The sequence below is a fragment of the Mycteria americana genome, chromosome 6 (genome assembly GCF_035582795.1).
Source record: "Mycteria americana isolate JAX WOST 10 ecotype Jacksonville Zoo and Gardens chromosome 6, USCA_MyAme_1.0, whole genome shotgun sequence".
NCBI classification, from domain to species: Eukaryota; Metazoa; Chordata; class Aves; order Ciconiiformes; family Ciconiidae; genus Mycteria; species Mycteria americana.
In genome coordinates this window covers 40,972,958-40,996,461 of record NC_134370.1, presented here as the reverse complement: position 1 = coordinate 40,996,461, position 23,504 = coordinate 40,972,958, and the positions used below count along the sequence as shown (strand labels likewise).

Below are 23,504 nucleotides of genomic sequence, written 5' to 3'. Positions count from 1 at the left end.
GCAGAAATTTTTAAGGCTTTCTCATATGAAGTACATAACTTGTCAGGAAAATAGTAATAGGCAGTGTTTCTCTTCAGTTACAGTTTGTATTGTTGAAAAGAAAATAATTTGAGGAGGAGTTCTTTAGAGGTGGAAGTACAAAATCATTTATCTGTTTATATTGTTCCTTTTCATATATTTAAGAACTATTCCTTCCCATTGCACTGACAGATCAAAATAAATGGGCTACATTAAGGTAGTATTAAAGTTCCACAGTATGAACAGATTCTATTGATTATTTTTTCTTTTGCAACCTTGTTTTACTGATTACAAAAAGGTCAGTTAAGTAGAAGCCTTTTTCAATATAAGCCTCTTTGTACACAAAATCTCTGTTCAATGAGTATTTACTGAAAGAGGTGTGCATGCTTTATTCTTGATAGTTAATGGAACTGATGTGGAGCAGATACAGGTAATATTTACAGGAGTATTAGAAAATTTACTGTAATTAATTCTCTGTATGCTATTCAAGTAGTAAATCTTTGTCTAAATTACCTTGATCTAGTGCTACCTGTTTGCTCTAAGGAATGTAATTAATTCAAGTGTCATGGGAGATAGATGCTCTAAATTATTAAAGATCTTCTAAGATGACTGAAATACCCAAGTCTAACTTACATGATGAAACACAATGCACTGAAATAAGGCCACTTATAGTTCACTCAGCGGCTGAATATCCTCCTGAAATGTTGGTCTGCTCTGATCAAGAACACGACAGTGAGGAGGAATATGGCATGGTTATCTGTGTCTACACAAAGCACACCAGTGTGCCTCAAGGCCCCTGGGACTGAGAGACTATTAGGCTGCCTCGCTCCGACACATCTTTGTCTAGGATCAAGAATACAATGGTATTTATTCTACTTTCATTTACAGCCTGTGGCAATTATTTAACTAGATCATAAGGTAAGCAAATTCTAGTTTTCAACTGTTGGTCCTTCTGAGGGCATTGTTGTGGCAGACACCACTATGACCTTCTACGAACACCATACTTATGCATACTGCAGCCAGGAATATGGTTTTCAGAGTTTCTAAATTCTAAGTCCTGGTACTAAGTACAGTGCAAACTCACGAACGTTTTAGCCACACTTAAAGGTTAAACATTGCAGTGTCTCACTTTTATGCATTGGACATCAGAGTGGAATCTGGCATCCAGTGCTGGGTACCCAGAACCACATATAGAAAGCATAAAAAAAGACTTAGAGTGTCTTCAAAAATGCCAACTCAGTCCCTGCATTCAGCACCCAGCTGGTCTGGGCCAGCACAGACTACTGAGAAAACAGTTCTCTCTCAGATGCCTTTCTAAGGGTCACCTGATGGTGCCTCGGTCTCCTTAGGAAACAAGGCCCCAAACCAGTTTTGGGGTCTGCAATGCTAAAATTACTCTGATTTTTCCATGAAGTGTTCATTGCAGAAGAAATGGGCACTGTCTGAGACTAATGGGCAAGATCTTGGATTCATGGCTTTCAGAGACACCCTTCTCCCAGAGCTAGGTCGCCTTTGATCTTTCCTATCCAGCAAATCTCAGACTATATCCTGAACAGCCCAACTTCAAAAGAGCAAATGGACAACAGCTTCTTCTGGACTTCCAAAGTAGTTTAGCGGCCTGGCAGTTGAGTCTTCCAAGACATACAAAAGAATCTGAACCCCTGTCAGTATTTTCTGGGTATCACAAAGTGAGTGTGACAAGGGACATCAATATTGTTGGTCTCCTTCAGCCATATTAAAAAGGAAGGCTGTAGCTACCTGGCAGGTTGAGAACACCCCCTGGATGACTGACAATTTTTAAGAATACCTAATTACTAACTCCCAAATGGCTTTGTAAACTAGGCACTGCACTGCTCTGTTTTGCAAAGACTTGGGCAGAAACACATTTCTGAAGTGCTGCGTGAATATTTTCAGGACTTGACATTTGTATTTGGAGGTTTGAATTCTGCTTAAATCACAAAATATTACACAGTAAGACAATACAATGGAGCTTCCTGTTTTATCTATATAAATGAACTGACACATACACACTCACGCAAGCCAAAAATAAATAGCACAGAAGGCTTTTTCTTTCTCCTAAAAAAAGTAATGCATATTTATTTCTGACTTCTCGCTCTGAAATGCAGAGACATGAATTCTTGCCTTGAAATCCCATCCAAACATACCACAATTTGTGAAAATAATCTGAGCTTGATATAATTTTTTATTTGCACGTCATTCGTCTGCCCATCTACAACTAAGTCTCATTACTAGGGAAGTAAAAATATTTTCCTGACTACTCAATTAATGCATACTTAATTGTTCGTTGTGTCGTATTGTTAACAGTGACGGGTGGTAGGTCATGTTATTCCAAGGTCAGAGAAAAACCACAAGCCTGTTAATGCTCCAGGTTATAAATCAGAACAACAATAACTTGGGAAGCATAGTCAAGCATTTTAAACAATCAAGAGCATTATAAGGCATGCAAAAGTGATGAAACGGTGTCAGCCACGCCACAGCACTAAATGGAAAGCTGTATTGCTTGGTGAAGGCATAAGTAGGTCTGTATTAATTTTGATGGAATAAGCAGTCCCCAAAAGTCAAAAGGTGTCAACATGACTGTCACCACATAACATTAGGCAGTTAAATAAGCCTTGGGGCTTGCAATAGAAACCTCAACTACTTAGTGCCATAGCAACGTTGTTAAAAGTCTCTTAGACCCTTTATTAATGACACAGAAAAAGGAGCAAGAAAAAAAATACCATTAAAACACCAAAAATTTAAGGTGTGCAGGACCACAGACTTTTCAAATGCAAAAATGTGTTCAACAGACTTCACAGATAATGATGGGGAATAGTTAGTTTTGTCTAGAGAACACTGGGGATAAAAAGGAGGGCTGATACCATACTGTATACTGTATACTAGTCCAATATCCCCTGGGGTTTACAGCAGAGTGGAGCAAGCAGGTCACACAGCTGCGAGAGGCAGAATTGCAGCCCCTAGAAGATCAGGAATCCAGTAACCTGTGGGTTTAGAAAGGTAATGGTTCGTACCACCACGATGACAGGAAAGGCACCTGAAGAAAACATTGCCCCCAAGAGACTGGTGCTGGGGCTGCTGTACCCCAAGCAGAAGTGTGATCCTGTGTGGGAAGTGTCCTGCTGCGCCATGTGCTGACCTCCAAACTCCTGGAGATACCAGAATTGGAAAGAAAGATCCATTTTGGCATGTCTCCCCGGGCCAAAGACGACCCTGTCAGGGCTGGAGATGGCAATCAGTGTGTGAACTGGACTAGCATTAAAGGTAGGAAACTTGATGAATCTTTCTGGCCCTTTCTTTCTGTTTGCTTCAGGTGAGCCGATCCCAGAGACTGCTGACTCAATACCGAAATACAGGCTTCACCCACTTACCGAGCCTTACTTATGTCTAAGGAGAAAAACATTCTTAGTTTTACGAGAACCATGCTGAACGCACAAGAGAGTCGTCACCTTGAAACAGACAACTTTTAAAGCAGCATGGGATAAATTTCTTTCTGAAAGCTCCAACAATTTCAAAGCATAGCAACAGTTCCCATCTGAAGTATTCCATCTAAAATGCAGTATTTTATACACTATTATTTAAAAATTAAATCAGCTGAACTTATGCCCTTTTGAAACCTACATTACAATGGCTAAAAATCTTTGTTCACAACAGAATTTAGCTGAAAAATATTATCGATATTGAAATGTCTTGAGTATTGTTCACAATTTCTGAAGCAAATTCAATGGCTGAAATTACAAAGACTGAACTTTCTCAGATAAGTATGAAATGTGAATAAAAACGTTTTATTTTTTCTACTACGTAAGGGTACTAACATGGCTTTTTATGCATCTTTATACTTGAAGGCTATGAATTAAATAACCTGCTCCACAGTTAAATTGTCGATGCAAGCATAGCTGACCATGCTTGAGGAACAGGCTCAAACGACATAACCTCTTGGATCCTGTGCAACCTGAATTATCCTGTGATCCTATGACTGTTGTTCATAAAACCTAACTACAAAAATGTACAAACGCCAAGTTTTCATGTTGTAACTGAACAGGAAAGTTCTAGTTAAAAAATATTAACAAGAAAAAAAAAACAAACCACACTAATAAAGTATTTTCCCTTTAAATTCCTTTCAAATTTTAAAGAAACAAGCAAATACAGAAAAGGTTGTATAGAATACAAAAGCTTACTCTAAGTATATTTGACACTAATGGGTAGTTTCAAACAGCCCACTGTTTGATGGAAGGAAATCAGTTTTTGTATGTTACTAGCTAAATATGTTAATGTCATTTAAATTAAGTTGCACCTGCCTGTGGAATTAACTCTGTGATTTTAGGGAAACTGAAACAAGTTCTTCAATCAGATAACTGGTTTTCTGTAGGCACTAATAGAATTGTTCAAAAAACCAAACCTTGATGACAAGCACCAGGTGAATTAGTTCAGGGAACAGTAGTTTTGTAATTGTAGGAATAGTTTTTTTTCCTAAAGAGACATCATTGCTTTCTGATATAAACTAGTTAAAAAGAAAAGGTCCTCCATGAAATTTCACTGACTTGTTGAAACAAGCATTTACATCCTTAGAACACTTTGCCATGTTACCAGCTAGCAACTTTAAATTAGTTCCTGACCCAGGAGGAGCCTGTCAAACAGTAGAGAGTAAGTCCAAAAGAGCTGCAAATCAAAGAAATTGTGCAAAGACACAAGGAAGCCTTGCAAATTAGTCAAAACCACTGTTTCCTGGCATGGAAAAGGCATGGACATTTAATGGGCTGAGCTGCCCTGTTTCATCTATTTGTTTGTAAGATAAAAGCCGAGACACTTACACAGTCTCATTTGTGACACTGGCAAGCCCAGCCTAACCCTTGAGCCTAACCCTCAAACCCAACTCCTAACCCTTTCGTTTCAAGTACTGTCACCAGAAGCTTAGGGTGCAAGAGCAGTCAAGTCAGCTTGTCAAGTAAGCCATACTGCTGGACAATTTTAAGAAGAAAGGTGCCCCACCACCAGCAGAAAGTATCATAACAGAAGAAAACAGCTACAGCCAGGTAAGAGATACTGTTGAAGATCCTAAACCAAGCAGCAGTAAAGAGAACACGCACAAGCTAAAAATGTGTGGACCGCATTTCACTGTGAGAACAATTAACACACACACACACCTGCAGATACAAAACTCCAGGAAAAAAACATACGGTATTGAGGAAGGAAAGCAGATAATGAGATAGCAAGGGAATGGATTTTTTTTTTTAAGTGTATGTTGTTGTTATAACAACAACAACATAACACCACCATCCATCAAGAGCATTCAGTACCAGAGAGTCAAGCAACCTGCTGCTGCTTTGCTTGTCTTTCTGCTTGCCAAGTGACTGCTGTACTAGTAAGAACTGTTATGCTTATTGAGAAATGATGAGTTTTGTGCCAGCGTTGGGAAATCACAAATACCTTTCATTGATGTTACAACAGTTCTTTGGGCTCTAATTATTTGACTTCCTTGTGGGATACTCTTGATATTTTCTCTAAAACCCCCCCCACTAAAAAAAAAAATCCTTGAAATTTGCATATCATTACAACTACTTTTGAGAATGCTACTGTTCTTATTTGTATTACCAGACCTCTAGGAACCTCTAGCCCTGTCTTCACTGGGCTAGGCAATGCATGAAGAATAAAAGGACAGTCCATTCCTCCAACAACACGCCTGCTACTTGCCCCAGCCTGGCTACTGAACTGCTCACAGACTGAAGTATCGATGACTTCTGCTGCAACAGGTAGTCCACCCTACATCAGTGTAGTTCAGAGACGATACTAATGAAGCCCTCTACAGTTTGTTTTTGGTGGGTTTTGCACAATTGAGCTTCAAAAGCCACATCTCACCTTATGTACAACTATTTTATATTAAGCAGTATGCCGTGATTAACTGGATTTCTATTAAAAAAGCAACTCATCTTCTGAGTGTTAAAATGGATCAGATGTCCAGTTAAGTTCCAGGACAAAGAGAATGAATCTCTAGATGAAAGGAAGAGGAAATATCTTTTCAGTAGCCTTTCTATGCTCCAGACAGTATTTCAGCAGCAAAACATAGTCTGAAACAGAATGCAAGTCTTTTATTTAAATCTTCAGATTTCACAGCTGGAAGTTAGAGATTAAAACAATTTAACTCAGAGCTATCAAGAATGGAGAATACTTCACAAGTAACAAAATTACAAGTATTAAGATGAATTACTGAAGATAACTGTAACCCAATTTTTAATGGAAAAGGTGTAGACCCTATTATAGTTATTCCATATTACCATAGAGTTGCATAAAGGCTCTAAAACTTTCTCAATACTTTGGGAAAAAAAAATTCTGAGTAAATGCTGAGCAGGAAGGCAAATCTTATAAGCTGAAGAAGCTAAAATAGGGAAAAGAGCACGCCACAGAAATAATACATAAGATTTTCTTCTGCTGTGGTGAAGACAGGGTGAACAAGGATCCAAACCACAGAGCTTCTATGATTGCTCCTTAGCAAACTGTCAAAGATTTCTCTGTTTCAATCTCAAAGCTGAACACTGTCTCCTCGAATAGCCCAGATAATGTGGCTATATTATTTTACATCTGCCCTTATATACTGTAATTTTAAGGTCGGATACTTAGAGACTTCTCCATCTATGCTATTATTCCATGGCACAAATCCATAGCAGAACTGCTGCACTCCCATGTACCTTGCACAATCCAACTGCAGTAAATTTCCCCTGTTTGGATTGCTGCAAACTTTTAGAAAACCTAATTCCATTGCCTCTGCTTGCTAAATAAATACTTATCCTTAAATAGCCCTCCATTTTTTATTATGGAAATTGAAAAATCACGATTTTGTTATACTAAACATAAATGTGAGCAATAAGTTTGCTGGTTTGATTGTGGGGTCACTGCACGCCTGGATCAAGGCAAACATACAAGACTTAGAAATACCTCCTAATAAAAGAGTTTTATTTTTTAAGAGAAGTGGCGTGGGCACTTTTCCAGATTTTTCCTGAGAACTTAAAAAAATTGAAGCTGGACAGTGCTTTCATCCGTCAATTCTGAAAAAAGTTCAATGCATTTGACTAGATAAAGCACAAATCTGTAATACAGGTGCCCACATAACTGATCTTTAGGAGAGGGTATGAAAGAAGTCTGGTTATTTACTAGCATGGAGAAGAAATAGTAAGATGATGCACATATATGAATAAAACAAAACCTTGACTGCATTGGTTCTATTTGGAGGATAACAAAAAGGCAGAAGTAGCAGCAAAGTCACCCTGTTTCAAGATCAAGGACATCACCCCAGTGATATACAGGCTTTATCTACACAAACCTTTTTGATATAAAGGAAAATTGTTGCAGATTACAGATGTATTTGATCAAGACCCATATAAAAGATACTACAATTAGACTACTTCATGTGCCTAACTACGTATCATAATAGCCCATTTTCTTAAACTGTTACAGGAAACTCACCCCATCTGGTCTGCCATCCGAGGCTGTAACAATCAGAATATAGCGATCAGTGCTTTCTCTGTCCAAGGGCTTTCCTAAGGCTAGGAGTCCAGAACTAGTAATAAAACAAAAACATAAAACGTTATCACAACAGTTTTAAGACACCTACAGGCACTTTTGTTCCACTACTTTGCATTACACAAATGTTTCCCTTTGAGCAAGTTAATAAGCTTTTAGGCTTTATTACAACTAAAAGCATATTTTGTGTAGGTAAAGGCTAATAAAAACAATGAGCCAATTTCTAATGTTTTCCACTTCGATACATGTATAATTTAGGATTAAAATAACAACCTACTGATCTATAGAAATATACAAAAGAGAGACCTACACTGAACACAGGACCCTCACTGGATAGAAAGCTGCATGCTATAATAAATGAGAGGAGAGAACCATAAGCAGTCTGTTAATCACAGAGGACTCCTGATAGCCCTGACAGGATTGCAGCAGTGAACTGTGGGAATACAACACACAGGGTCTTAAGTATGAGGCTCTGTAGAGTTTTACAGGGAAAGGTTACTAACTTGCATGCTAAAGGTTACTAACTTGTATGCAGTCAAAGTGCTGCAATGAGCTAATGCCCCTTCAGTGCAAGCATAGATACACCATATTCCCTAATAATAAAGTATTAACATAGGCACAAACGTTGTGGAAAACTAATCAGGATATTGTGATTATTGATGCCCATTTAAAAAAAGATGACGAATGAAGGGCTACTTGGAAGCCACATGCACAAAAATTAAAACAAATAAAATTTTACAAAAATGCTGTTTGAAAGCATTGCAAATTCGTACAACTGCTGACAAATAGAACAACCTAGATTTTGTCTCTAGGAAGATCTAATTTCCTCATGCAGAAGTCTGGAAGCCACCTGGAGGTGTGTTGTAGCAACACAGAGACAAGATCCCACCGTGGACTCATTACTTTAATATTAGGAAGCATCAGAAAAGTACCGTTGAGTTGACAATTCTGTCTAAGCAAGCTAAACTCTGCTTAACTGAACTGGCAAAAGTGGTACTTCCATGACCAGCGCTAAAGCTCTGCATCTCATTTACAGGATTTTGGTGTCTACTGGAACATGGTCAAGTGTGTAACAAATTGAGATCTCTGTTAAATGCCACCCAATCCATAGGCTATTTAACAAACATGCACCAATAAACATGGATTCAGGATGACAGTTATCCTCTTGTTGCATGGCTAAGCAGCTTCTCCCATGAAACTCCACCAAACGTGTCACAGTTGGCTGTAACATTTTAAGAAAAGTGTAACAACACATGATTTTGCAAGTGCAAAATCCACATGGGCTGGGATCTTTGTATGCTATGACTTTCCATGTGTTAATTCCATTTTTAAAGGACATATCAGACACAAGCATTTGTCAGGCGCAACTATAAATTTTACTGGTTAAACCCATGTTTTATGTTCATAACCTAAACAGCTACTTGTTCAGAAAGAGGATTTATTAAAACAACCAAAAAAAGCCAAAGCCAAACTGAACCAAAAAGTCCCACCAAACCATGAGATCTCATTAGCTGTACTTCTCCAGAACGCTTAGGTGTATGTAATCTGTGCCTAATCATTTTTTTTCCCTAGGCTATAAATTTCTGCAGAGTTTCTGCTGTGATTTCTTACTCTCAGAGAAGACCTCAACAAACTGGTTCTAGACCAAGACTTTTTCCAACATTGTTTTCAGCAGACACAAATACCAACACTTACTGGCAAGCTGTTACTGCAAGCAGTTTCTTCAAATAAATACTACAGAAATAGCTGGAAACAGCAAGTGGGAGCATAACTCTCCCCTAGGACTGAAAGGTCAGTAGGTAAAATAAAAAAAAACCTCAGTAATCAAAGAAAAGAATATTTCAGGAGATGCTACATTCAATCTGCCTCATTGCTACACAACTAAAACATAGGAACATGTCATGTTTAGCTTCCTCAAAAAAGGAAAAGCTAGCAACCTTCATTGTACCTAAAATACTTTCTGGAGGTTGGTAAAAACCAACGGGACACATGAATATTGTGTGTAGCTTTGTAACCCAGTAAATATGGAGCTGACATGTCTTGTGCCAAGCTACAACAGGGCCCGAGGACCCATCATGCTTCTTTGCATGGACTTGCCTGGGCCTGCTCAAAGGTTGGTTTCAGCTTTAAACAGCAATTATCTAATGAGCAGGTACCCAATACCAATGTTGTTTTAGCTTTTGCTTACTTTTCTACAATTTTGTAGCGTGATGCCTATTTTTATATATATGTTTTTGTAACTAATGGGTAGCTATAACATGGTTAGTGTGTGAAGACTGAACTATGTACGGAGCAGTAGAGGCATGGTGTCTAGCGTACTGAAAGTTCAGGCACAGGAACACACCAGAGCCCAGGGCTACAAACACCTCGCCAGTGGCCTACTACTGATAAAGAAACACAACCTTAGGGGCTGCCCAAAACCAGTCTGGGGTCACAAAGAGAACAATAAACAAGTATCCACATATGTAAAACACACCACATGCAGTAAGTTCAGATTAAGATGGACTTGCACACAGATGGGGGAAAAAAATGTGGTACAGAGCGTGTTAACAAACATAAAAATGACTTGAAATGGATCCTAGAGTGAGGAGAATGAAACTGTCAGCATTACACTCCTCCTCCCAAGGCAGGACTTCAGATGCTGAAGACTTGGCATAGACCCCTGCTCCAGAGGAAATTACTGCACTGAGGGCCCAAAGGGAAAGTGGAAGGGTAAAGCGTAACACCAGAGCAAGGGACAGACCTTAGAAAGTTTGTGTACATATTTATATATATTTTTTTATATATAGTTATATATATAGTAATATAAATATATGTAGCTATATATATAGCTGTAATGACATATAGCTATATATCTAAACATATATAGCTATATATCATTAAAATACATGTATATATACATGCATGATTATACATGTATAAATGTTAAAATTACATATATACATAAAATAAATTACGTTATACCTATTTTATATTTACATACATCCATATACTAAAACATATGTATATATCCAATTTTAGCTATTTGCATTAGTGTCATAACTGGACTACTAATAAGAGTTTGAATAGACTATTAAGACTTTAATTAGACTAACAGTAAACTCTTAGCTTTGCATACATACATGGCCCACAAGAAGGTGAGTGTAAAAGTGGTGGGATTTCCAGCCACCTATCCTGTAATTTGTGTGCAACAAATTAGTAACACTGCGTATCTCATTTTTGCTTCCAGTCTCATGTACTATCTTCTGCTAAGGAATATTCAGCTGACCTCAATTAATATTATTGTTACATACTAAAGACCAATTTAACTTTTAAACTAAACTTTTTATAATTTATATATAGCAGATGTTGAAACAGTAGTGACGCTACTTAGAAAAGCATTAACTTCGAGGGCTGTAGGAAAGTCAGATGTATTATTAACTGACACGAAATGCTAAAGCATGCTCTGTATTTTAACAATTCTCTTATTTCCAGGTGTTTCTCCAAATCAGTTAGCTATCATAATATATCATATATATTTTTCAGCATTTGTTCAAGACTGCAGTAAAATATGAACAGAAGAATTTTTTAGGAAAGGAACAGTGAATAAAACATAAAACATTTATGTGGTAAAGTATTCACAAAATAAAAAAAAAAAATCAAAGTGGAGCTAAGAATAAAATATTGACAACAAGTACTGCTTTACTAACACTGACCTTTAGCTGCATGTATCCATTTAAATTTCTCCAATACTTTTGCACTATCATACCACCTTTTTTATCTCCTCCTCCCTACATCTTGAACAATTGCAATCTACCTCTCCATTTCAATAGATGAACATCATTCAAGAGACAGGCTAATTTATAAAAACTCCTGTGCTTTACTCAAGGATTCAGATGTACTCGCATTCATTTAATACCCTAGCTTTTACTCATCACTTTCCCTGGGGAACATAAGGAGGTACTGAATTACTACAGATCGTGCTCAGGTTGTATTGCCAAAGAAGAAAGAACAAAACCATCTCACAGTCCTCAAACTGAGGGTAAAAGAGATCTAGTAGGTAGATGTAAAATTGGTAAGATTTCATAGTCATGCCGCCAGTTAGGGAATTACACAGGGATTAACTGACATGCTCCGGGATGCAAGAAAATAATCCAAATGAGAAAAAGGAAGAGAGAGAATCATGTTCATGGCCTCTGCCTTGGCCTTAATGTATCTTAAAATGTATTTATGTAACATTGAGATAAACTTCTGTAGCCTTAACATGCCACTCACATTAACTATATGCTTTGTTTAATATTAATCCTACTTTAAGCTCCTATCAAGAGATTTCAGCATCTAGAAAAAACGTGCAAAAGGCTGAAGAAAGCTCTGCACAAACAATTTCCAAGAAAACAGATGCAAGGAGAGCAGAAGGAGAAAACACTTCAAAGACCTCTCCTTTTTACCAAGAGGCAACAGATCAAAAAGACAAGCAAACGCCTGAGTTTGTGCTGAAACCCTCAATATGCCATAATGCTCAGACATATGTGGGGGGATTTGAGGTTGGGTGGGGGGAAAGGGGGCATGACAGGCCCTGAGGAGGTGACACCTGCAACTGCTGCAACACTGCCCGTGGACATGTAGGGGTGTGCTGTGCCCACAGCCTTCAGAGAGCACACCAGTGACTTCTTGTTTTCAGACTGAATTCACAGCTGTTAATTCACATGCCACCTTTAACAGCTTGACTTCCGGGTATCACCACACTGTTTACATCCAAAGCTGGACAATACAGGAGCTGCCTAGGATCCGACTTCTAGAATACCTTCCCACCACGGGCTTGGCAGGCCAGAAGTTGGCCTGAATTTGCACACATTTTTTAAGTCTCTCTGGTATGGAGAACTATCAGGACTTTTCTGGTGCGATGTGAAGAGCGCTGTGATAAGCATGAACTATACAAAACAACTACCCACTGCGTAAACCCCCCCCCCCCTTTGGAGCATTCTCTCATGTAGCCAGGCACACTCCTCATTATTTAAGTTCTAAAGGTCACAGAGTAGATCAGACCAAGCTTCCCTATGTTAAGGGGAGGATTGCTAGCACTGCTTGTGCAGAAAACCCTCCAAATCTGTGCTGTGCTGGAGCTACGACTCCTAGTGCTCCCCTCTGAGCTGATGAACAAAGCACGCCTTCCCTGATTTGCACGGAAAACTCCAGCACTAAGCAATGAATAAAACCAGCAGCCCAACATCATTTCCTGCTCTTGCCACCTCAATGAAACAGTCTCCTCTCTGTAAGTTGTCCCTTTCCTTGCCTGACAAGTCTCTATTATTAGAGGGCCCATAAACCTTGGTGGATAACAGCATCAGCATCTCTGGGGATCTTTAAGGCTTTTTTCACATTGTTTCATAAGTGATTTGATTCTCCATATATGGGAGATTTATCACAGCGAGTAACCTAGAGCTTACTCAGAATATACAGACCTGTTTCAGTACAATCTCTCCCCCACACTGAATTAGAACAATTTTTTGCAATTATACCTGCACCATGAACAAATAAGCCCCAGGTTACTTCCATCCCATCATCTACCTTAGGAAGTCAGCTCACCACCCTCCCTTCTTCCTGCAAAGAAAAAAGATACTTTGGAGAGTAAATAACAGCTGCTTGGGTAAAATAAAGAAGGAAGCAGTGGGACAGGCACAGACCCACCTGGTGCTTATAATTTCATAATGTACCCTCTCTTCCTAACTATATTTAAGTTGATATTCAATTTAAGGAACAGAGATTTTCAAACAATGCTCAAAAGACTTTCCACTACAGACTAAAACACTTGAAGGCAGGAAACTAAAGCAAAAATTGTCCCTGTCATTATTCAAGAGCTGACAAGTATAAGGCTTTAATTAATCCGTGGTCACTCTTTTAAATACAATGTTTCCACCTCAGAGAGTTTTACCTACTAAAGTGTTTAAAATAAACAAAAACAGTCCCCTGTGAAAAATTCCAGAGTGCAATAGCATTCACAGAGCTCTCATTAACGTCTGAGCGCCAATCTAAAGAACAGCTGAATATGTCTGATTATAAGCCTTTTCTTTTGCTCTCAGCCCACATATTCACTTGACTGAAAAGTTACAAGTCTATTTTCTAAGGGTTTTCCACTTACCTTTGAGAGAGATTAAAAACTTGTTGAGGATCTCCATTCTGAATGAGGTATCTTATAGGGTCACCCTCTCTATCAAAAGCCTTTAGGAAAAAAGAGGATAAAATGAAGTTAGTTATAAAGCTTTCTTTTCTTTCCTTCAATTTATAAACTGGAAAATTAACCCCTGAAGTTATATCAAAGTTATCTACAGGAATGATGCTAACCTCTCTACTTCTAAGGCAACAGTGGTAATTACAGACAGGCTACTTAAAATAAAGCTGTAGCACATTCGAATTCTTATCCTACAAAGAAAAGACAACATCCTGAATACAGACTTTCAAATTGCTACTACACATAAACACACAGCATCACAAGTATGAAATTCAGGCTTTATTCAATTACTTTTATTTTTGTGCAGCTACAGACTAATTAAGACTGAGTGTTTTGCTTCCTTTGCTCCTATTCTTCATTTTCACTTCTTATCCAGATTCTTCTTTCTGTTAGTTTACCAGAACCCCAATCCTATTGCTGATGCTCTGTTGAGCAGTGTAGACATTGCAGCACCCACCCTCCACCATAATTTGCTTTTTGGGGAATGAAGATCAGGATGAGACCTTCAAGAAGGACTCTTAACAGCACCAAAACAAGTATATTCCACCTACTAGATGACAGAACAGGTTTTCAGAAGTTGAGTAAACTACTTTTGAAGTTAAGCTTTGGCTAATCTATTTCCAAAAATAGCCGTGTAATTGCTACTTTTTTTGTCAAGTTGACACACACCTTTTCCCCAAAAAGACTATCAGGTGCTTTTCAGAGAAAATACCGTCTACCAAACTGTCTCACAGTTACAACTATTTAGCATTGAAAATCTGAAGTGATTAAGCATGTTATCACAGGAAAAACAGTAAAAACGCTGCTACGAGAATTGCAAGAAGGCCAACCAATAAGTTCAAAGAAGGGCAGATAGGATTTAACAGGAGACAGGTCAAAACTAAAAAGAAGATAAGGAGAGAGTATTTTTGTGTTTTTCATCCTTCAACAACCATCCTTTTTCTTATTTATTTTCCATAAGCATTTCCTGTAGACCACAGTCAAGAACTGTGTATCTTTGGGCTGACCATATAAAAAGCAATTCTTAAGACAAAAAAAGAAAAACAAGAAAAAACCAACCACCACACTCCAACATGAAGAACAGAAGCACAAACTATTCCAGTGTGCAGGCAGAACAGGGACTCTAGTAAGAGACCAACTTGCCTTAACCAAAGGAAGCATATAGTAAATAGTGGCTAAATCAGATGAAGGGGACCAGTATAAAAAAAGCAAGCACAACTATATGGCGACAAAGTTAGAAAAAGTCGAGGCAGAACTGTAATAGAAACAGAAAAGAATACAAAGGATTACAAAGGAATGTTTAAATTACAGAGGAAACTTGAGGAGCGTGGTACCTTGCCACAGTATAAAAGCAGAAAGGATGATGTTGAGAAGGTCAAAGAGCTAACACTTCTTGCGTTTCAGCTGCAATCAAGCAGCTAACAAAATTAACTGTGGCAACAAAGGGGTAAAATCTCAGATGAGAGTAGGGAAAGAATAAGGCAGAGAATATGTACATAAACAGAGCATCTTTAAATCATCTGCTGAAATTAAAGCCTGATGAAATTCATCCTAGTGTATAAAAACATGGGCTGAAGCAATCTCAAAGCCATTAGCAGTTTTCTTTGAAAACTCATAGAGGATAAACATGCTGAAGGGCAAACACAAGGGTGCATCTTTCACAGAGGAAAGAGCCAGGAAATCACAGACCAAATAGATAGAGCTCAATTCCCAGAAAACCACAAATAATCAAATTATTCGTAAGTACCTATGATGACAATACAGAGATGGATAACACAAAGCTAAATTTCTCAAGAACAAGGTATGTCAAAGCAATCTAATCTTCTTTTACAACAGGACAACATGTCTCATAAATAGGGGAAAAAGCTGTGGATGTAATAATGCATCTCAGCCATAGTAAGGCTTTTCACACTGCCTTATGTGACATTTTCACAAACAAGTTTAGACAACATGGTCTCCAAATGGAAGATGGAATTAAGCAAGAATAAAACTGATCATAAAAACTGAGGTTAGACAGCAGTGGATAGCATTTAGGATTGACTAAATTCTGCAAAGGTGTGTGTATTTGTTCTAATACTGATCAGTATTTTTATTAACAACATCAGTGACAGAATAGAAAATTTGTTGATAAAATCCACAGATGGCACCAAGTGACAGGAGGTGCCAGCATGTTAGAAGGTGTGAGTGGAATTCAAATGTTCTTATGTTGAAGACATGAATGGTCAGTTAAAGACAAGTGAAAATTTGTTAGCCAAGAATATGAAACTATACAAATACTGGGTGCAAAAAATATGACTAGCTGGCATCTCTGAAGACTACCATAGATCCTAAATCACCAGAATCACATTGTTGCTTCTATCTTTAGTGGTCCTTCGTATTCTTTTCACCTTACCTGCAGGGGATCCTGTCCTCACTTCACATTTAGGGGTATCTCAGAGGTTTGTTTATGGCCTACATTAATTCATAACAAGTCAGGAGACTTTTGAAAAGACAAAAGATAAAAGACTGGTTCTAGTTCATTTAATTTTCTCCTTATGTCCGAAGAAATACACCTTTCAATCAACATACTTAAAAAAATCGGGGGAAAAGGTTTATCATTGTTTTAAAAAACTTCAGTTTTCTTTAAAACCAAAGAGCAGCAAGTTATTATGTACATAAGAAAAACACTGAAGACTTGCACATGAGAAAAGAGCAATCTATACCTACTGTTTTCCAGATCAATTGTATACAGTGACTTCATAAATTGTACACAATGATTTCATGTTGCTTCCTTGTTCAGCACATAACTGGACCGTGATAACAGTCCTATTTGTTTTGCAGACTCACAGAAAAATTACACTATTTGCATATTTTAATTAATAATGGCTGGCAGAACATGAAGCAAGAAATGCCTCCCAGGCATACAATAAACTCTGAGGTTTATTTACAAATTAATACTGTGGAGATCATTTAATATTGCCTTACTTAATCTCAAATGTTGTTAATTAAAACACCAGTCACAATCAACTGGGTACGTTATAAAATAAATAATAGTATAAGAAAAAATATAAACTTCCATCATCTGCATGAAAAATTTTAACAGAAAAGGAGAAAGTATATTTTATTTTTAGAACATGTATTTTAAAGCCTAATAGGCAAATTTAAAACAGCTGCATTTGCACTGCTATTGACACTGACGTTTTGCAGATCTTCAGATTTGCTAACTCTGGAATATTTAGACTAACTTGCTCGCTCTTCCCCAGTTTTTGTAATCCTCATGATGTATGCAACACTAACAAAAGATTATTAAGAGAGACTCATAAAAGCACAACCTCTTAACCCTTCTGCATCAACCAAAACATACTTTAAGTCCAAAACACTTAATGTATTGATAAGACTACTCATGAAAGAAAAAGTCAGTGTGAAAATTTACACACAGAAACGCTTGTTAAATATCCGAGGTCAGGTAATATTTCATATTATCTGTGGAACACAGGCAATACCTTAAGCTATTGTTAAATTCCACAAAAATCCAAGATAACTAATTGGTAACTTTCTGTTTGCCTGAAAAAGATAGCACAAGATTTCATAAACTTAAATACTCAGTTTATGAATATTTAAAACGTCCTGGCCAATTTTATACAGGGAATAAAAAAAGATGAAGACAGAAATATACTCCACACAATAGAAGTCCTTTAATACTGATGGGCATATTAATGCAGAACGAGGCATTTGAACTAGCACTGTAAAGACAATGCATCTCCATCTCAGGTCCAGGAACACCAGCCCTACAAGAGATACAGTCTTTGACTAAGCCCCTAGAGATGAAGCCAAACATATTTGTGATTTAACAATTAAGTAGTTTTCATAAACAGAAATTATCTAGCAGAATTCAAGTAACGCATAGCATACTAGTAATAAATCTACATTGCAGTAACAGTAAGTAGAAGACAACATTTTCTATGTGTTTCCAAAGCTCTTAAAAGTAACTGATGCATTTCACTCTTTCCCAAACACAGTAACTGGTCATTTCTGGGGATCTTGGGCATGTAGCAAGAGAACAGCCACTGCTGTATCACCAAAACGCTCACCAGCATCCTGGCTAGGAGGAGAGTAGCTGGCGTGACCATTTTGCATCTCTCCTGCCCTACCTAGCACAGGCTATCTCTCCCAGGTTTACTCAGCATACATTACCAAGGATCATTTGAAAAGGGAAACAAAACCTGGGTGAAATGTTTGGGGTTTAGTGAAACATAAAAGCAGACAGGTTATTCCAACAATGAGGTTCACTTTCTAGCCACATTTAAATAGCATAAAATCCTTAAATACTAAAACCTACTAATAGTTTTTCTGCCCCCAACGATCACCCAGGCCTTCAGCTGTATATTCCAGCACCTGTCAAGTAAACACAAATGTTTCTGTTTCTCAGCACGCTCCTGGCTCCCGTTACTCTTTGGGGTTTCCAAAACCATGCATCTCCCCACCAGTGAGGAGAAGGCTCCTGAATAGCATGGCTCTTCAATTCTGAAGTCACTGCAGGCATTAAAGACATGCCAGAAGTTAATTTTCAGCACGGAGCTAAATGAGTCATCCTCCCTCAGTGCAGGTGACTATATCAGCTTAACAATCCATAATAATATTTCACCAGCAAATGATTTAACAGAAATTTACCCATTCACCTGCATCAGTGACTCAAGGTTCCTTTATTTCACACACTTTGGTTTAGATTATTCTTTTTCTATGCATTTACTGAATGTGCAAAACACAGAGCCACACACTTCAGCTGATATGAACTGACCTAATTCCACTGAGTGCAACAGACTTAAAGCAGATAAGGCTATTGCTCTCTACGGTTTCTGTTTAGCTCAGGTATCTCCAATCTTCTTCCTCTGAATGGCTTTATATGAAGTCTGAATGATGCTATGATGTTTACAGGAACCACGCTCAGGGGAGCATGCTGTACTGAGTTTATTCCTTTAGACTTGAGGCCATAATTATTTCATAATAAGATTAAGTTCCTGAACACCCCAAAAAACATCTAGAGTTGTAATTTATCTGCCTATTTTGCACAGCTGGCTTTCAAGACGTGGACAGAACACAATGCAGCAAAAGCTGAGGGAACAGTAAATAAGCTAGGAGAAAGCTGATATATTAACCATGAAGCAGCACACAGAGAAGCAACCTGGGTCTGCAAAGTACGTCAGTGCAGCATTATTTATAAGTAATACTGGACTAATGCACTTTCACTGCTTCCACTTGCAGAGCTCTATCAGGTGGTCAGTACAGGGACCTCTGCTTTTTGTTAGCCTGTTAACAGCAGTTGTTACATACACCAAGGGGAGTAAGTATCTTCAGATGCTTTTCAAAAACACCAGGCTAAAGAAGGCTGCGTGGCAAAAATCTTGCTGAAATTCCATGTGAATGAGGTGCAGAAGGTCCTGAGCTCCTCTGATTTGCTGGCAACATATATATAGAGAGATTTTAACATACGAAATCACAGGCCTTTCAAGTTTTGAGCCATTCATAAAAATTTTTTCTAATATACTTCAGTCCCATATGCAGCCTACAGTACCTTTTAGCACATTTAACACAAAAAAGAAGTTACAGATATATCCAAATAAGCACTTTTCCTATATGGTCCATGTAAAAGGGGCTATTTATTACAATGAAATAATTTTCAATCCCTATAAACTGTCCTTTCCCCCTGTACGCGAGGACTGGGTTCTACATGGCATGGACACAAACAGAAGGAACGTGGTAAAGGCTTACAGGGAAGCATCTGTACCTGCAGGTTTAACAAAACGGCTCCAGTTCTCATGGCCTCGCTGACTTCAAGGCTGTACATCAGCTGGGGAAAGCGGGGAGGGCTCTGGTTGTTGGGTGGAAGGACCTCAATATAAACAGTAGTAATAGAGCTCCTGCAATGCGAGGAGAGGGAAAAAAGTTGTCAAAGCCAGTCAAAAATCAATAAATCAACAAACACAAGGCAACCAACAATGTCCATTTTATACACTGTGTGTTCTCTAGCTCTAACAACCTCCCTTTGCTCCTTTAAAAGCTTCAGGACATATTTTTCATTCTGCATCAAAAATAAAGCAGGCTGGCACATTAACAGAAGAAAAGCTAAATAATTTATTTAGAAGTAGCCCAAGTGTTCTTGGAAAAACAAAACAAAAAGATATCGGTGCACACTCCACATAAAAAGAATACTCATAGTCCCCCAGTGATACCGTGTCCTCTAGAAGAGGATGGCATTCTGAGATAGTAACTGCCCCTGCCAAGCACAATATCCACCCCTGGAACATCCCTGCCACCATTCGGTTTGCTACCTTTCTTTGGAAGAGAGAGAACAGAAAATGTTCACAGAGACAATAATGCTGGAAGAAGACTGACGTACACAACTCTGTAATAGGCTGCATCAATACTGTGGTTCACGCACATAAGCCCAAGCCCACTTCAGACTGGTGAGCCACAGCAATACAGGAGACTTACAAAACCCACCAAGGAAACCTGGCAAACCCTCCAACTAACCCAAATGTCCAGCAGAAAGTATTCCAGTTTGCAAGTTGAAAGCTCTTCTGGAAACACTGACACCCACTACAGACCCTACACAAAGACCATGCTGTACACACACTTGCTATTCCACTGCGCCAAAATTATAAAGGTAGCCAAAAGTCTCCCTGAAATTGAAAGAGATTTAAAATTTGGCTTAAAGTGACCTTTCTCTTGCATCTTTGCTCATTTATCCTGTCTGCCTTCTCTCCTGAATGTTAAATCAGTACCCCTGCCCCAGAACAAAGACCCGATTAGACCAAGTGTTACACTGCAGGTGGAGATTTCCTCCCCATAAGCCCTTGGACAAAGTTGGTAAATCTCAAGCTTTAGGGCTGAAGGAACAAAACCGCTTCAGGACAAAGGGAGATGCCCCCCCCCCCCTTTTTTTTGGGGGGGGGGGGGGCAGGGGGGAGAGAAGAAAAATGTGCATGCACAGCGAGCTGCTTCTTGCAGGGCTAGCAAACTCAGAGCATTTTTAGAGACTCCTTCCAGAAATTGCCAGATATATTTTAGTTGAAAACAGCTTCTGTGTTAACTGATAGAGTTCATTAAATACCAAAATGACACGTCTCTGATTGGTATTTTTCATTAGCTGTACAGGATTCTGACCAAGCGCAGTCACCACTCTGTTACAAATGCTTCCCACGATCCTTTGCCAGCAGGTTTAATAACTCTGCGCCACTGATTGGAGCTGGGCAGACCACTGCTGCAACACTGTGATAGCTAGCTACGTTTTAGGGGCTGTATCGCACAGCAGGTCTGACCACGTTCCAAGATAATGAACCACGAAAGCCTCTGTCCAGAAAGACAAGTCCCACCCATAAGTGACTGCCACAGAAGGAGCTCCATCCCTACAGGGTCACATCCACACACACAGCCCACACTCCACAGCCCAAGAGGAAGGGATTAAACCCAGCCTGGTGTGTCCCACCTTTCACAGCTCATCCACACATTTTGGCCAGCTTGGAGCACATACAGAGAGCTGCTTCACTGCTGCCTGCTTCGAATAGGAGACAGACACACTCATCAGTTGTATTGCACGGGGTGCCCTTGCCCAGGGGCAGCAGCGAGGCTGAGAGGTCTCTGTGAGGAGAGGCTGGGGCTGCCTCAGGGTGGGCACAGCCAGTTCCAACAGCCCCACAGCCCCGATGGTGGTGCCTCTGGGGGAAGAGATTTCAGAAAGGGGAAAAACACCAAACAGGAGAAAACTGAGGAAAAAAAGTGTGAGGAACAGCCCTGCGAGCACCGAGGAGGAGGAGAGGAGGAGAAGGAGGTGCTCCAGGCACCAGAGCAGAGACTCCCCTGCAGCCTGTGGGAAGACCTCAGTGGGGCAGGAAAAGGTGTGGGGAGGAAGAAACAGGAGAAAGGAGCTGTTATGGACTGACCGTAACCCCCATTCCCCACCCCCTGCACAGCTCAGAGGTACAGGAGTTGGGAATGAAGGAGTGAAGTTGAGCCTGGGAAAAAAGGGGAGTTGGAGGAAGTTGTCATTTTAGTTTTTGTCTTTATTTCTCACCATCTAAACCCATTTTAATTGTCAATACATGAAATTAATTTTCCCCAAGTTGAGTCTGTTTTGCCTTTGACGGTAACTGGTAAGCGACCTCCCTGTCTATCTCAACCCACAACCTTTCTCACCTTATTTTCTTCCCTGTCCTGTTGAGGAAGGAAAGTGAGAGAGCAGCTGGGAGGGTATCTAGCAGCTGGCCAAGGTCAACCCACCACCTATTAACAATATATACAAGTTGACTCTAATGAGCCTTAAATGTTCAACTGCTCCCTGCCAGCCATGTCGTGACAGCCTAGCAAACATCCATCTGTGCCCCAAAACCCTGGCTACCAGCTAGTGCAGGGCAATCCCAAGCTCCCCGTGGTCAGCGATGCTGCAGATGCTGCCTTGCCACAGCCGTGTCTCTCTGGAGCGAGTGCCAGATTCTACAAATACAGGAGATGAGGATCTTACTGCTTTGAACATAATACCCAGGTCCTTATTTGATTTAATCAAACTTTAAACAAGTGCATAACTTGCACCGAAATGCATCAGTGAATGGTAGAGCCTTCCCATCTGCCATATTCTTGGGCATTTAAGAAGCGGAACTGGCAGATTACTGACTCAATGGATATAAACAAAACCAGCATATTCAGGGGAAGACGGACGATTACAACTAAAGTTGACCATTCAGTGTAGATTACCTCCTTATGAACTACAGTCAGTTTCCTGTCTTCTTGTCTATTTAAAAATACTTCCTCATATCCCACTAATCTTTCTGAATTGATGTTCCACACTTACATTGTTGGAGTAAAAAAAAATACCATCACCAAATGCTCAACAACAGACATAATGAATTAGCAGACAAAATATCACTTGAGCACTGGGGCTGCATATTTTCTTGGGATAGCTCCTCTCTGTGTATGATATACACATCCAAATAGTTGTGGTTTAGTGTGCATTTTTCTTCCACTGCTGAGTATTTAATAAAAATATATCGTTCTGTATCATTTTTTTCCTGATCCTGCTACATCTTAATAATACCCAAGCTGATTTATTGTCTATCAAGCTCTAAAAAAAAAGTTTCTGTTCACCACAATAGTAAGCAAATTATCTTCAAATCTTTAGGATAAGATCACAAAAGTAAAGCACTAGTAGTCTGCAAACTAAAAGCACTATAATATTAAACAGCTACTTTTTTTTCCATATCCAATCCATTTTTGATTAGTGCCTTGCAATTTTAACCCATTGTTTTTGTGTGTGTTATATACAGCCCATTTAAGTGGCTGGCAAAATCTAGTTTGGCATGGGAAAGGAAAGGAGACAGAGCTGAGCCTTCCAACAACTGCAGTTGGTGTTCTAACACTGCAGGGACAGGTGAATACACTGAGAACAGAACAGAGCTCAGGAACTGAATAGTGCTCATAAACTCGCACAAGCATGGAAATACAGCTTTTACCCTACTCCAGCTAAATGGCAATGCAAGGAAAGCATGGTCGACAAGTCACTGAGATTGCGTCCCTGTCTCTGCTTTAACTCTGTGTGCTTTCCACATAAAACTAGATTATAAAGTGTATAATGAATATATTTTTATATATGTGGACCAATATTTCTTTGGCCAAACAATCTCTACATATGCAAGTCAAAAAGAAAGTGTACTTTTCCACTATGTATTTCAATAATCTCATGATCAAGTACTTTCTAGATTGGACCTGATCTGGC

The 23,504-nt window shown here is 39.1% G+C and overlaps 1 protein-coding gene across 4 annotated transcripts in view; it reads right to left on the bottom strand.

The window, feature by feature from the left end:
• The window catches only part of PCDH15 (protocadherin related 15), a 388,852-nt gene that overhangs the window by 154,971 nt on the left and 210,377 nt on the right, over positions 1-23,504 (bottom strand). For all 4 annotated transcript variants that reach the window (XM_075504147.1, XM_075504150.1, XM_075504148.1 and 1 more), the window contains exons 14-16: positions 19,524-19,656; positions 13,670-13,749; positions 7,495-7,588 (exon numbers count right to left, since the gene is read on the bottom strand). In XM_075504147.1, the coding sequence (XP_075360262.1) occupies positions 7,495-7,588; positions 13,670-13,749; positions 19,524-19,656 (307 nt within the window). The remainder of the gene's footprint in view (positions 1-7,494; positions 7,589-13,669; positions 13,750-19,523; positions 19,657-23,504) is intronic.